We start from the raw sequence: 13828 nt of genomic DNA, 5'->3' as shown, positions 1-13828 counted from the left end.
CTGTCTCTCTCTCTCTCTCAGAAATACATAAAACATTAAAAATTTTAAAATAAGAGAGTACAAACAAAAATACTTAGTTTTGGAAATATGTAGTCCCAGATTCTAATTCTCCCACGGCACCTAAAATATTTTAATCATCTATAAAATGGACTTAGATTGTTCATTTATTTACAATCAGGATAAATGAGAATAACTGAATAGTTTTCAGCTCATAAGTTGTTAAGAAATCACCTGGTATCTTAAAAAGCAGATCCTGATTTAGTAGGTCTAGGAGTTAGGCCGAAGATTTTGAGTCCTAATAGGTTCCCAGAGATACTGATATCTACGCTGCTGCAGAGAGATCACACTTGGAGTAGCAAGGGCATAAACTAGAGAAAGAGCTTCTTCACCTACTTGTTCAGAGATACAGATTGAAAAGTTTGACCTATGTGGGTGGGGGATGTTCATTCCTCATCTATTCATTCACCAATGAAGGTCTATTATGCATTAGTCCCTGAAAATCAACATCAAGGAAAGCAGACAGTGCCCTGTGCCATGGTTTCCAGCCTAGCGAAAAAGCTGGATATTCAGGGGGAAAAAATGACAACGTTCAACACACAAAGAACCTCCTTGCTGGAGCCTAGACCCAGCCTTGCACCCATCAGCCTTGCACCCATATGTACCTGGGCACGCTTGCCCAACGCTGTGCCGTCCTCTCTGCTGATTGGCTGGCTGGACTAGACGTCAGCCAATGAAGCTGGGGTAGTGAGTGGCCGTTGACCGAGGTAACCGCCATGCTGAGCGGCGATGGCCGGGGCTGCCGGCCGCATCCGAGGCCGCGCCCTACGGCGCTTTCCGCTCGCCCTGCCTGTAGGCGACGTGAGTATATTTGAGGTTAGAAATGAGACCCTTTTTAACACATATAGGCGTCTTCCTCACCTTCACCCCTGGAGGGGAGGGACAGGAATAGCAATAATAGCTAATATTTATATCAAACCTTCGCCATAAGACAGCCGCTGGCCCAAAGGCCTTAACCTTGTGATTATTGAATAATTGAACCGTGCAGTGGGTACTTACCATGATTTCAGTGGAGTTGGAGGCTGCCTGAGGTCACATGGGAGTAAATGCAGGAGGCTGAATTCAAATCCAGCTGCTCTTAGGACCCTGAGTCCTCTCTCAATGCACCACTTTGGACACCAGATTGCTTCTTAGCACGTGTCTCTCATTGTGCTGATGTGTGCAGTGGAGACAGAGTGTAGAATCCTGACGCTTATTAAGATTTGGGGTTGTTGTTTTAATAGAGAAAAGCAACTCATTCTAAAAGCGTTTATGGGAAAGATAAGCACCAACTTTAGGAGAGCTGCTGTCTCTTGGGATGGCTATACAGAGGGCTTCAATCAAATGATAATTGTTTTACTTATTAAGCCCTAAGGTGGAAATCTAGATGTTTATTATATTATTCCCTTTCTTGTTTGTCTGAAATGCTCACAATTTTAAGAACATGCTAATGGAAAATAAATTTCAGAGTATAAAGTGTACACTACGAAAAGGAAGTCTTCTCCCATCCCAGATTTCTAGAGCCCCTCACTAGAAGCAGTCACTGTTAGCAGTTTTGTATCTCATACATTTTCTATAGTATGTACAAGCATATATGAGAGGTATTTTTTGCACAAGTGGATCCTATTATATACAGTCCTGCACTTTAGATTTCTTTTTTAACCTCATTAAACTTTAATTTTTTTTTTTATGTTTTATTTACTTCTAGGAGAGAGAGAGAGACAGCGTGAGCAGGGGAGGGTCAGAGAGAGAGGGAGTCACAGACTGAAACAGGCTCCAGGCTCCGAGCTGGCAGTCAGCCCAGAGCCCGACGCGGGGCTCGAACCCACGAACCGCGAGATCATGACCTAAGCGAAAGTCGGACGCTTAACCGACTAAGCCACCCAGGCGCCCCTTAACCTCATTAAACTTTAAAACAATTCATTAACCTCCTTTAGCCCTGTGATAAATATAATTTTGCTGGCAAAATATTCCCAGGATTGCTTCTGACATGATGAGATGTAGGTCATGTCTTCCCTGGATGTGTATTTGCCTTTTTCTTTTTGCACATCCTCACCTATAAATTTCAAAGAAAACTTCACCAAATTAACCCCCTAAAGGGTGCAGGAGAAAAAGAATCATGTCAAATACAGTATTGCCTGGAAATGCTTTACCCTTTCGCAAACATTCTTACTCATGGCAGGTAAAATTCCACCGAGCCTGCTACTGCTTGAAATTAATTTACTGAAGTGGAATTTTGGCAAAGAGAGAAATAGGGATTCGTTTATTCGGGTTGCAGGGAAATGCCCAGCTTCTTTCTAGTGAATAAGGGGAGAGGACCTTGTTTGTTTCCAGTTAGGAGAAAGCGAGTGCCACACTTAATCCTTACTTCAACTTTTCTAAAAGCTCAAGATATTTTTTCCTTTAAAAAAATTCTCCCAACCATTCAACTCTAACATGGGAGCGCTGGGATTCCAAGCCAGGCACAGATAACTTCAAAAGTCCTGCCAGATGGGGAAGGGTTCCCTGGAGTGAACTCATTTGCTCAGTAAGATGCTTTGCATGGCCCTTTGCCTCTACCTCCTACCAATTTCTTCATCCCTGGCTCTTATCAGTCCCCACAGAAATGGACAGAAATCGTGTCCTTCAGACACAAACCTTGCTCTTTCTTGTTTCTATCCTCTACCTGGAACACATTTCCCTAGCACTTTCTCTTGAGTCTTTTTGAAGGTGTAATGCTTGCAGTCTGCTGGACAAATTTTTAACCAAATGGCGTTTGACATGGCTGATTCCCAACACCTGGGCACTGAAATGACCACCCTGAAGAAGATGTGCTTGTTTCAATATGCATTTTGGTGACTACTGTATCTGTAACGATTGCTTTGATGATACATTCAATCTATACGAGCTGCGGTGTCAGCGTGCTGGGCAGGAATGTGGTTTTGCTCGTGGGTTGGAAAGCCAGTTGGCAGAAGCTAATGTGTTTTCAGATAACTGTCTACCTCAGTCTGTGTTTCTGGACGTTAGATAAGAAAATGTGAGCTGAACAGGAGTTAGGGTAGGGGTCCGAAGGCGGCGTAAGCTGCAGCTGGAGTGGGGAGAGTCGTGCAGGCGCAGACTCCGACGTCACTGCGGCGCGCCGCTTCCGGTCCCCAGCGCCAGAGCGAATGTCTTCCCCCTCTGTGGGGCTGGAGCGGGGCTTGCTGCGACCCCCCAGAGCCCACGATCGCGCCTCCCCAGCCGGCGAATCCGCCAGCACTAGCGTCCCACCGGCGCCTGGGACCATGGCCACTGACTCATGGGCCCTTGCGGTGGATGAACAGGAGGCAGCGGCCGTATCGGTGAGTTGGCTTCAGCCGTAAAAGGGTTAGGGGTCAGTTTGGGCCGATGATCAGTTCCCTTAGAGAGACACTCGTCACTTTGGTCAGGATGGGTATAGAGTGCGTGGGCGGATGGAGCCAGGACTCTGAGGTGGCTTTGTTTATCCATCCGACTCCTGGGTTACATAAGAGCGGGTGAGTGCTCCCAGGGATAAAAAGCCCAGCCGCCTGTCCGTCTTTCCTGAATCAAGACTGATTGTAGACTGCACTTCTCACCCCCACCCTGGATTATAATCACCTTTGTGTCATTCTCCATCTCTGGATTCTGAACTTCCTGGGCTCTAGCACCGTGTCTTACTCATCTTTGTGTAAGTTTAGTGATAATGAATGATCGACTTAACAGGCCCAGCAGTCAGTAAATCCTCCTCTGATCACCTTAACTTTGTTCTGGGCCTCATGCACAGTAAACAAGATACGAGTTAAACGTGACTATGTAGAATTAATTCTTCCCCCCTAAAAACTCTTAAGTTCTGATAGTGCTTTGAACCTACTTGTTCGTACTTACTTCTGTGAATCTGTTGAGAAGAAGGACTTTGTCTTATTTTTTTAATAACTGACTATAATTTATATGCACATAATTCAGAGTCAAATAGTTTTAAAAACTGGTTACATCACCACCAATTTTCCTCCCCAGAGACAACTAATAGCTCTCTTGAAAATGACTTACATCATTGACCTCCTTGTTCCCTAAATAGCATGTTTTGCTAGTTCTTGAATTTTCAGTTTTAGGTATTTACTGATTTTGATTCTTTCCTCCATCCTCCTTTCTCCACCACACATGCACATTTTCCCATTCCCTACCTTTTCATTATACTGTAACTTAGATCAGTATTTCATGTTTATATTATTAGTAACTTATCGATACTTTTACTTTCCTCTAAAACTTTTTGTTTTTTCTTGGAATTTATAATTGCCTTGCAATTTTTCTTCATGTTCTTTGTGCTTATCAACAGTTCAACCCCAAGCTCTTTGCTAATTGTCTAAGATTATCTCAGGATGTTCAGACACATTAAGTATTCTATTAACTTAATATCCTCCAGGTCTTTTAGCCTGTTTCATTTTGGACTAGTTCTCCCTATGTTCAGAGCAGAACTCGTTTTGGGGTCCGGATGAAAATAGGCAGATTTCCCTTCAGCTTCATTCTGGGGATTCACTCCTCTTGTCTTGTATACCCTCTCTTCATCTTTCTTGCTTTGGTGGAGCCAGCCATCAACTTTCTGGAGGTGTATGGGAAATAAGTATTTTTAAGATACTACTGCATTTCTGGAAATAATCTTATTTTGCCCTATCATTTGGATAATATTATGGCTGGATGTAGAACTGTAGGTTGGAAATTAATTTCCTACCAAATTTTAAAGGCATTGTATCATTGCCTTTTAGATTTCTTTACTGGTTATTGAAATGTCTGAGACCATTCTGATTCCTGATGTGACCTGTTTTTCCCTTTGTAAGCTTGAAGAATATTCTGTTTGTCTCCAGTATTCAGAAAATTCATGATAATAAGTCTGGCATGGATCTATTTGCATCCATTTTGCTGGCACTGAATTTTTCCTTTCAATATGGAAAATTCTTGTCCTTAAGTTGTGAGAAATTTTCTTGAAAATTTTCATTGTTGATTTCTGCCCTTTTTCTCCATCTCCTCTTTCAAGAATTCTTACTAGTTGACTGTTGGATCTCTTAGACTGGCCCTTTACAAAGTTTTTGTTTGTTTAAAAACATTTTATGTTTATTTATTTTTGAGAGACAGAGAGACAGATTGTGAGCAGGGGAGGGGCAGAGAGAGAGGAAGACACAGAATCTGAAGCAGGCTCCAGGCTCTGAGCTGTCAGCACAGAGCCTGATGCGGGACTCCACCTCACAAACTGTGAGATCATGACGTCATCGGAAGTCAGAAGTTTAACCAACTAAGCCACTCAGACGCTCTGGCCCTCTGCAGTTTTAAAGTCAAGTTTACTGAGATATAATTTACATATAGTAAAACTTACCCATGTTCTGTGAATTTTGACAAAGGCATCCAGTTGTGTAACCATCACCACAGTCAGGATAGGGAACATTTCCACCACTTCCAAAAAGTTCCTTCAAACTTTAGTCACTCTGTTCTCTGCATCCTTCTCTGGCAACTGCTGACTTGTTTTCTGTCTCTTTAGATTTATCTATTTTGGGCATTTTATATAAGCAGAATCATACAACAGGTGGTCTGCTGTGTCTAGCCACTTTCACTTAGCATAATGTTTTCACGGCTTATTCATGATGCAGCAGGTGTCAGTACTTCATTCCTTTTTATTGCCAAAAAAGATTACATTGTTTGGATATATCCCATTCTGTTTATCCACTCATCAATGTCCATTGATGAGCATTTGAATTGTTTCTACTTTTTGGTTACTTTGAACACTGCTGGCTATGATCATTCATGTACAGTTTTTTGTGTGGAGATATATTTTCAATTCTCTTGGGTGTACACCTAGAAGTGGCATTGCTGGATTGTATAATAACTGTATGTTTAACTTTAGAGAAACTGTCAGGATTTTTTCCAAAGTGGCTGTACCACTATATCATCCCTAAAATGATTCTTTATTTCTTTATTTCTTTATTTTGAGAGAGAGAGTGAATGTGTGCAGGAGAGGGGCAAAGGGAGAGGGAGAGAATCCCAAGCAGGCTCTGTGCTGTCAGTGCAGAACGTGACGTGGAACTCAATCTCACAAACTGAGAGACCTGAGCTGAAAGAGTCAAAGGCATAACTGACTTAGCCACCCAGGTGCCCCTAAAATGATTATTTCCTATGAGATTAGTATTGTCTCTGAGACGCACCAATTTGTAAAGGTTAAAACCTTAGCTTTTGGGGTGCCTGGGTGGCTTAAGTCAGTTAACCGTCTGACTCTTGATTTTGGCTCAGGTCATGATCTCGCAGTTTGTGGTTTTGAGCCCCAACTGGGCTCTGTGCTGACATCATAGAGCCTGATTGGGATTCTGTGTCTCTCTCTCTTTTTCTCTCTTTGTCCCTCCCCCACTCACTATCTCTCACTCTCAAAATAAAGTAAACTTAAAAAACAAAACAAAAACAGAGAAAAAACCCTTAGCCTTTATAGCCAGATAGACTTGGATTTGTATTCTGGGTCCATCGTTTACTAGTTATGTGACCTTGGGCAAATTGCTTAATCTTTCTGTGCCTCAATTTCCACATCTGTAAAATAGATATAATCATCATTACCTCGTTGAGTTATGGACATGTCTATTATAAGTGCTACACGTATAACAGCTGTTTTATCATTATCTATAATTCACAGTTTCTTTGCAGGAATCTTTTAAATTACTTGTATGGATTAGTTAGTTGAACCTGGATAAGTGAATCTACTTAACCATGCACAGGTAAATTAGATCACAATATTCTAACACTGAGCAAATGAGTCAAGACACCTCTGTTACCCTCTGCCTTATGGAACTCCCACTGAGGATCCCCACAGGTACTGTGTGACACAGGTGACAGTGATGTGTATAGTACAAGGTTACTGTATTTTAAATATTTGGTAAGCTTCATTCCTTATTGATTTTAGATAAGAAAAACTAGATTCTGTTTATATTTATTTCCTTGGTCCTCAGTGGCTCCTCCCAGTTTAGAGGAGGGCAAACAGATTAGAAAACTGATGAGTATGACTCAAGTCCTCCACTTCACCATTTTGCCGAAGACAATCCCTATTCAGTATAATTGACTTACCATTAAATCTTCCTTCTTCTGTCTCAAGAATCCTTTCTCAATTGCTTTTGAATAAAATGCAATGTGTAACTGTATAATTTTCAATTATTTTAACACATCTTAAAAACTAAAATAATAAAGGCATTGAAAGAATATGGATCTTACAAAGTGGATGTTTTTGCTTTTTTGCCTTTTGCTTAATTTCAAAATGGTTTTTGATGAAGTTGCATGAGAAAATGGTTTCTCCTTTTTGGTTCAAGTAAATAGAGCAAAGGAAGGTATCTAAACTAACTGTATTTTTTTTATTTTATTAAAAAATTTGCCGGGGCGCCTGGGTGTCTCAGTCAGTTAAGCGTCCAACTTCAGCTCAGGTCATTATCTCACAGTTCGTGGGTTCAAGCCCCGCGTCGGGCTCTGTGCTGATAACTCAGAGCCTGGAACCTGTTTCACATTAGGTGTCTCTCTCTTTGACCCTTCCTTGCTCATGCTATCTGTCTCTGACCCTCAAAAATAAATAAAAAACATTTTAAAAATTTTTTAAAATTGACTTTAATGTTTATTTTTTAGAGAGCGAGACAGAATGCGAGCAGAGGAGGACTAGATAGAGAGGGAGACATAGAATCTGAAGCAGGCTTCAGGCTCTGAGCTGTCAATACAGAGCCCCATGTAGGGCTCAGACTCATGAACTGCAAGATCATGACCTGAACTGAAGTTGGCGCTCAACCAACTGAGCCACCCAGGTGCCCCTAAACTAACTGTATTTTTAATATAAATGTCAGCGTTCAGTTCACTGACACTGTACTGGAAAATACAAACTTCACTGTCTTGCTTTATAGGCTTTGAGAACCTTATAACCAAGGAAAGGCTGAGGTGTTTTGTGTTGTTGTTTTTTTAATGTTTATTTATTTACTTTTTGAGAGAGGGCATGCAAGCGGGAGAGGGGCAGAGAGAGAGGGCCAGAGAAAAATCCTGATGCGGGGCTCAGTCTCCCAAATTGTGAGATAACGACCTGAGCAAAATCAAGAGTGGGACGCTTAACTGACTGAGCTACTGAGGCGCCCCCTGGGTATGTTTTTAGATTCTGCTGGAACCTCTCCAGAATCCTGTGTAGTTTCACTTACATGTTGTTACCAACTTTTCATATACATTGCATTTCAGTTGATAGCAGTAGCCATTTTGGGGACACCAGTTACTCTGTTAACTTCAACTTGACAATATATCAGCAAGAGAATGGTTTTTTCCTTTTATCATTGGTAATTAAAATGCTTTATGGTAATAGATGTTTCTAATAATTAACTCATTTGTACCTCAGCCCTATCGTTTGTTTTAGCTAGCATTTATCACCCTGGGACTGAGTGCTATTAACTTACTGTTTAAATATTGCCAGTAAGTCAGATAGTCTGTCTCTGCCCCCTGCCTTACTCCCCCCCCCCCCCCCCCCCCCCCCCCCCCCCCCGCAATCTGTATCCCTCTCCCTCTCCACAACCCCGGATACTACACTTACACTAGGTTTTTTGGCAGGGTCTTCTTAGAGAAGACTAAAATATATTGAATGCCTGCCATATACCATATGTTGCACTGGTTGCTTCATATTGATCGTCAGTGTGTTTGCTGTCATGTGGAATTAATGAAGGATTTTTACTGCTTTATGACAATTTCCTTTCTTGCCAGTCCCTCCAGCATGTTCCCTCCCTACTTCTCTGTCCCCTAACACTAAAGCATACAGAGACACCAGAAACTTCCTTTTCAGTTAGCAACAATAGAGAAGTGAGGTTCCTCCATCCCAACTAACCACCCATCAAAATAAACAACTGTTTCATTCCTCTCTTGGCCTTTCCCCTTTCTTGGACTTAGAGGAAAGACAGAATGAACCTCAAAACATAAAGAATTGCTGGTGTGGGTGGTGCCTTAAGAAATAGCCATTTTGGGGGCACCTGGGTGGCTCAGTCGATTGAGTGCCTGAATTTGGCTCAGGTCATAATCTCATGGTTGATGAGTTGGAGCCCCGAGTTAGGCTCTGTGCTGACAGCTCAGAGCCTGGAGCCTGCTTCAGATTCTGTCTGTCTGTCTGTCTCTCTCTGCCCTGCCCCTGATTACACTATGTATCTCTCTCTTTCAAATATAAATAAACATGAAAAAAAAAATAGCCATTTTTATTCTTTCACCCTTCACTAGATGATGTCCTAAGCCCCCTTAATATTTTATGATTAGAGCACCTGCTTTCTGCTAGATCCAGAGATCAATTAAAAATAAAAATATTCCTGGCGCACCTAGGTGGCTCAGTCAGTTAAGGGCCCAACTTCAGCTCAGGTCATGATCTCACGGTTTATGGGTTCGAGCCCCGCATTGGTGACAGCTCAGAGCCTGGAGCCTGCTTTGGATTCTGTGTCTCTCTCTCTCTCTGCCCCACCCCTGCCTGCGCTGTCTCTCAAAAATAAATAAAGGTTAAAAAAATTAAATAAAAATTTAAGTAAAAATATTCCTGTCTTTAAGGTATTTTCTACCCCCCCCCAGCTTTTACTGAGGTTTAATTGATAAATAAAAGGGTATTTTCATTCTAATAGAGGAGATAAGTCCTGCCAGGATATACCTAATTTGCAGTGTTTGATCAAAATTCTAATAATTCTTTCTTTGAATTTGTTGCTATGCTTCCTTTGTATTCCCACTTCACATTGCTAGGTAGTTTGATCATACAGTGTGCCATGATGCCCCAGGCTGTTCTCAGTTTAAAATCTAAGACTTCCAGGGGCACCTGGGTGGCTCAGTTAGTTAAGTGCTCAACTTTGGCTCAGGTCATAATCTCGTGGTTTGTGGGTTCAAGCCCCATGTTGGGCTCTGTGCTGACACCTCAGAGCCTGGAGCCTACTTCGGATTCTGTCTCCCTTTCTCTGTCCGATGTTCTCTTTGTCTCTCTCAAAAATAAATAAACAATAAAAAATAGACATATATCAGATTTCCAGCACAAGGCAAACTTGAATGTGAGGATGCATATCGGTATGTTGTCATCCTGTGGCTCAGACATACCTAACATAACTGATGCCTATTCACAGATGCTTTTCATTGCAGCCCTCCCACCTTGATGTTCTCTGTCTGAAGTGTGACTGCATTTTCCAGTATTTTAAAAATTTTCCTGTTGTATGGAATACAAGAGAATGACAACTCAAGGGGTATTCTACTGAGAGAGTCTTTGTAACCAGGGCCTTAAGCAAACTCACAAATTATAATTCTCTCTAGGGATTGTAATTAGGAGGTGTGGATTTTGAGCTGTTGTATAACTAGTTTTTTTCTACTGCTGTATTTATGAGATATTTTGTTTATTCTTACTCATTTAGCCAACAAAAGGAGCCCAGCAGAACAACCTAATGAATAAGTCTTGAGAGTGGCTCATTTCTCCCCAGCTTTATTGGGGAGGCTCTGTTGATTAAAATGTTTTAAGTGATTTTCCTGACACTTCCCCCCCCTCCATATTTTCCATTTAGTTGAGCAACTTACATCTTAAGGAAGAGAAAATCAAACCAGATGCCAATGGTGAGTAAAAGCTAGTTTGAAAGCAAGTGTGACTTTCTTTAGTATTTCTGCTGTGACATAACAGCTGTCTGGAAAAAAAATTATATATGTACCAGGCTTGGGGGGTGGAGGGGGCAGATAGATCCTGGCAGTCGTTTGATTTGGGAATTAAACTGGATTGTTTTGTTTTGTATTGTGCTTAATATAAACCTGAGGATGCCTAATTGACTTATAAATGATCAAATTTATTGCTGTTCATGAGAATATATTGCCAAAGATTAATTGTTGTGTTTTTCATAATATTCCTCAATTTGAGATGAGATAGACAAAGTATGAGCAACTTGAGAATTAACCTATTGTCATTATCTAAAATCGTATCTACCAAAAATCCATTAAATTTTTGTTGATGTACTTAAAATTACTGGTTGGGTGGAGGGAGTAGGAACATGTACCTCATTCCAAAGTTTCAATCTTTTTCCGTATATTTTTTCATATCTACAACATTGTTTGAATATACATTTCTATTAATCAGTACTTTACATGCATAGAATCTTAATGGCATTATAGCATTCATATGTTAATGAAATACGGTTTCCTCTGTTGAACATCAAGGTGCTTTGTGATCATTGCCTGCTGTGATCATCTTTCTATAACATTTCAGAAATATTGATGATATGAGGGAAAGTCACATTAATGTTTGAGGTATGGTGAGAGGACTTGGAATAGGAAAGAATTGAAATATAAACAACATTGTTTCATACCTTTGTTTATTTAGGAATAATAAAATGTTTTTATCTGTGGCTTGGTTTCCTCATTTATTTTTCTGCTCCCCAGGCCTGTACATTTCTAGTGTCTCATAGAATTTGAATTGTCTCGGCTATTGGGTATGGGATGTGATACTGAATGACGGCCACTTTGTGTCTGATAAAGGTGCCGTTGTCAAGACCAGTGCTAATGCAGAGAAGGCAGATGAAGAAGAGAAAGGTAACACAGCCTAGAGCTATACCCATGAGGTTCTACAGTCTTAAGAGAATAGATTGTTACATGGCTTCGTTTTTATGCCCAACTTGGTTTGACTTTAATGGGAGTCACAATGCTAATAAAAGTTCAGCATAGTTGTTGAAGGAATTCTCATTGTTTACATTTTAGGGAAATTTTATTTTGAACCACTGATGGACTTCAGCAGCATTCCCTGAATGATTATCTTGTACAGGGTATTACAAAAGAAATTTTAAGTTGCATCCCCATTGTCTAATAAAGTTGATGATATTTGGACACATCAAACATAGATAACAAGATAGAAACAGCTTATATGATATCAAGTTACAAAATGTTAATTTCAGGTTTTTTTAATTGTTGTGATATGTTTGTTAAGCTAATAATTTTTAATTTTCTGTTGAGCACAGATTGGGGAGTAAATACTTAGGTATACATAGGAAGAGTAGATAACCTTCAGAAAAGAGGGTTGTTTGGAATAGATGCTGGAGAGAACTATGAAGCCCAGTTGCATGATAAAGTCCTAGCACAAATACATGCTACTGCTTAAAATGCCAATGGCAAGTAAATTCAGATGAACTCATGGTAGATTTCATAGCCTTTAAAAATTCTTTGCTCTAAAAGAAAATAAACAAAAATTGAAAATAAAATAAATAATAAAAATAAAATAAAATTATTTGCTGTTTTTTTCCCTGACAGAAGACAGAGCTGCTCAGTCCTTACTCAACAAGCTGATCAGAAGCAACCTTGTCGATAACACCAACCAAGTAGAAGTCCTGCAGCGGGACCCCAATTCCCCGCTCTACTCAGTGAAGTCCTTTGAGGAGCTTCGGCTGTGAGTATTTGTTTACTTTCTGACTCTCCCTTTTAGATAGAGATCCTAGTCCTATTGTATATATTTTTTTCATCCCAGCAGAACATTTTTAGCTAACACAAGTTTAATAAAAGAATTTAGCTGCTATGGGCTGTTAAGTAAAATCGCAAGGTAATGTGAATTGCACTCCGTGTCGCACGATTCAAGTATTGTTAGTTGTAAATAAACTGTGTAACAACAGTAAGGAAGAGAAAAAGAAATCCCTCAGATATTTGGCTTCTTTCCTCAACCAAAGAGATGCTGACTTTCATCTTAAACTGTTTTTCTAGGAAACCACAGCTTCTCCAGGGAGTCTATGCCATGGGCTTCAACCGTCCATCCAAGATACAAGAGAATGCATTGCCTCTGATGCTTGCTGAGCCGTATGTGTCCTGATATGACCCTATCCCATTTTTAATTTTCCATTTTTAAAAATTCTATTATTTTTTAAAACTATACTAATAATTCATGCTTATTTTAGAAAAGGTAGACAACAAGGAAAGATTAAAATCATCCGTAATCTGCCCCCCTCACTAATATTTAGAGACTTCTAGACTTTTTATGTAAACTTACATATCTATATCTATACCTTTTTTTAAAAAAATGTTTATTTCTTTGAGAAAGAAAGTGCACGAGCAGGGGAGAGGCAGGGGTAGAGGGCTGGGGGTGCGGGAGGGAGAGAATCCCAAGCAGGCTCCATGCTGTAAGCACAGAGCCTGATATGGGGCTCGATCTGATAAACTGTGAGATCATGCTCTGAGCTTAAATCAAGAGTCAAAGCCTTAACCAACTAAGCCACCAAGGTATCCCGTACCCTTTTTTTTTTTTTTTAGTTTATTTTTTATTTTATCATGTGTGCAATTGGGTAAGNAGTCCCCACACACTAAAGAAATGTAAACTTTCTCTTTGGAATAGTTTCAGCTGACCCAGGGGAGGAGGGACTATTCTGCACTTGCAATAGGAAGCTTCATTTTTAAGAAGTCAATTGTGTTTTTGGAGAGAATTTATACTTGTCTTTTTAAATATTTCATCACCAATTCCAACAAACGCCTATATCAGAAACACTTATACCAGTTGTTTCTAAGAGGATTTCTCTAAAAGCTAATAGCCAATTAAGAGTGAGAATGACAGGGGCCCCTGGGTGGCTCAGTTAGTTAAGAATCTGACTTCAGCTCAGGTCATGAAATCACGGTTCATGAGTTCAGGCCCCATGTTGGGCTGTCTGCTCTCAGCACAGAGCCCAGTTTGGATCCTCTGTCCCCCCCCCCCCCCCCGCTCATGTTCTCTTTGTCTCTCTCAAAAATAAATAAACAATAAAAAATAGACATATATCAGATTTCCAGCACAAGGCAAACTTGAATGTGAGGATGCATATCGGTATGTTGT

The 13828-nt window shown here is 40.4% G+C and overlaps 1 protein-coding gene across 3 annotated transcripts in view; it reads left to right on the top strand.

The window, feature by feature from the left end:
* The first annotated feature begins 775 nt into the window (after window positions 1-775).
* The window catches only part of LOC120224747 (ATP-dependent RNA helicase DDX19B), a 64652-nt gene continuing 51599 nt past the window's right edge, over window positions 776-13828 (top strand). For 2 of the 3 annotated variants that reach the window (XR_005526653.1, XM_039223001.1), the window contains exons 1-5: window positions 3154-3356; window positions 10566-10614; window positions 11524-11577; window positions 12289-12424; window positions 12733-12825. Coding sequence is in view for 2 of the 3 variants with exons in the window: in XM_039223001.1 (XP_039078932.1) it covers window positions 3183-3356; window positions 10566-10614; window positions 11524-11577; window positions 12289-12424; window positions 12733-12825 (506 nt within the window). In the remaining variant the exon portion in view is untranslated. Of the gene's footprint in view, window positions 859-3153; window positions 3357-10565; window positions 10615-11523; window positions 11578-12288; window positions 12425-12732; window positions 12826-13828 lie in introns of those variants that run through there. The other variant, XM_039223012.1, reaches the window with a different exon arrangement.

Source organism: Hyaena hyaena, unplaced genomic scaffold (genome assembly GCF_003009895.1).
Source record: "Hyaena hyaena isolate Hyena2069 unplaced genomic scaffold, ASM300989v1 scaffold_18, whole genome shotgun sequence".
NCBI lineage: Eukaryota > Metazoa > Chordata > Mammalia > Carnivora > Hyaenidae > Hyaena > Hyaena hyaena.
The sequence above is the reverse complement of the archived record's forward strand: the minus strand, read 5'-3'. Positions and strand labels throughout refer to the sequence as shown.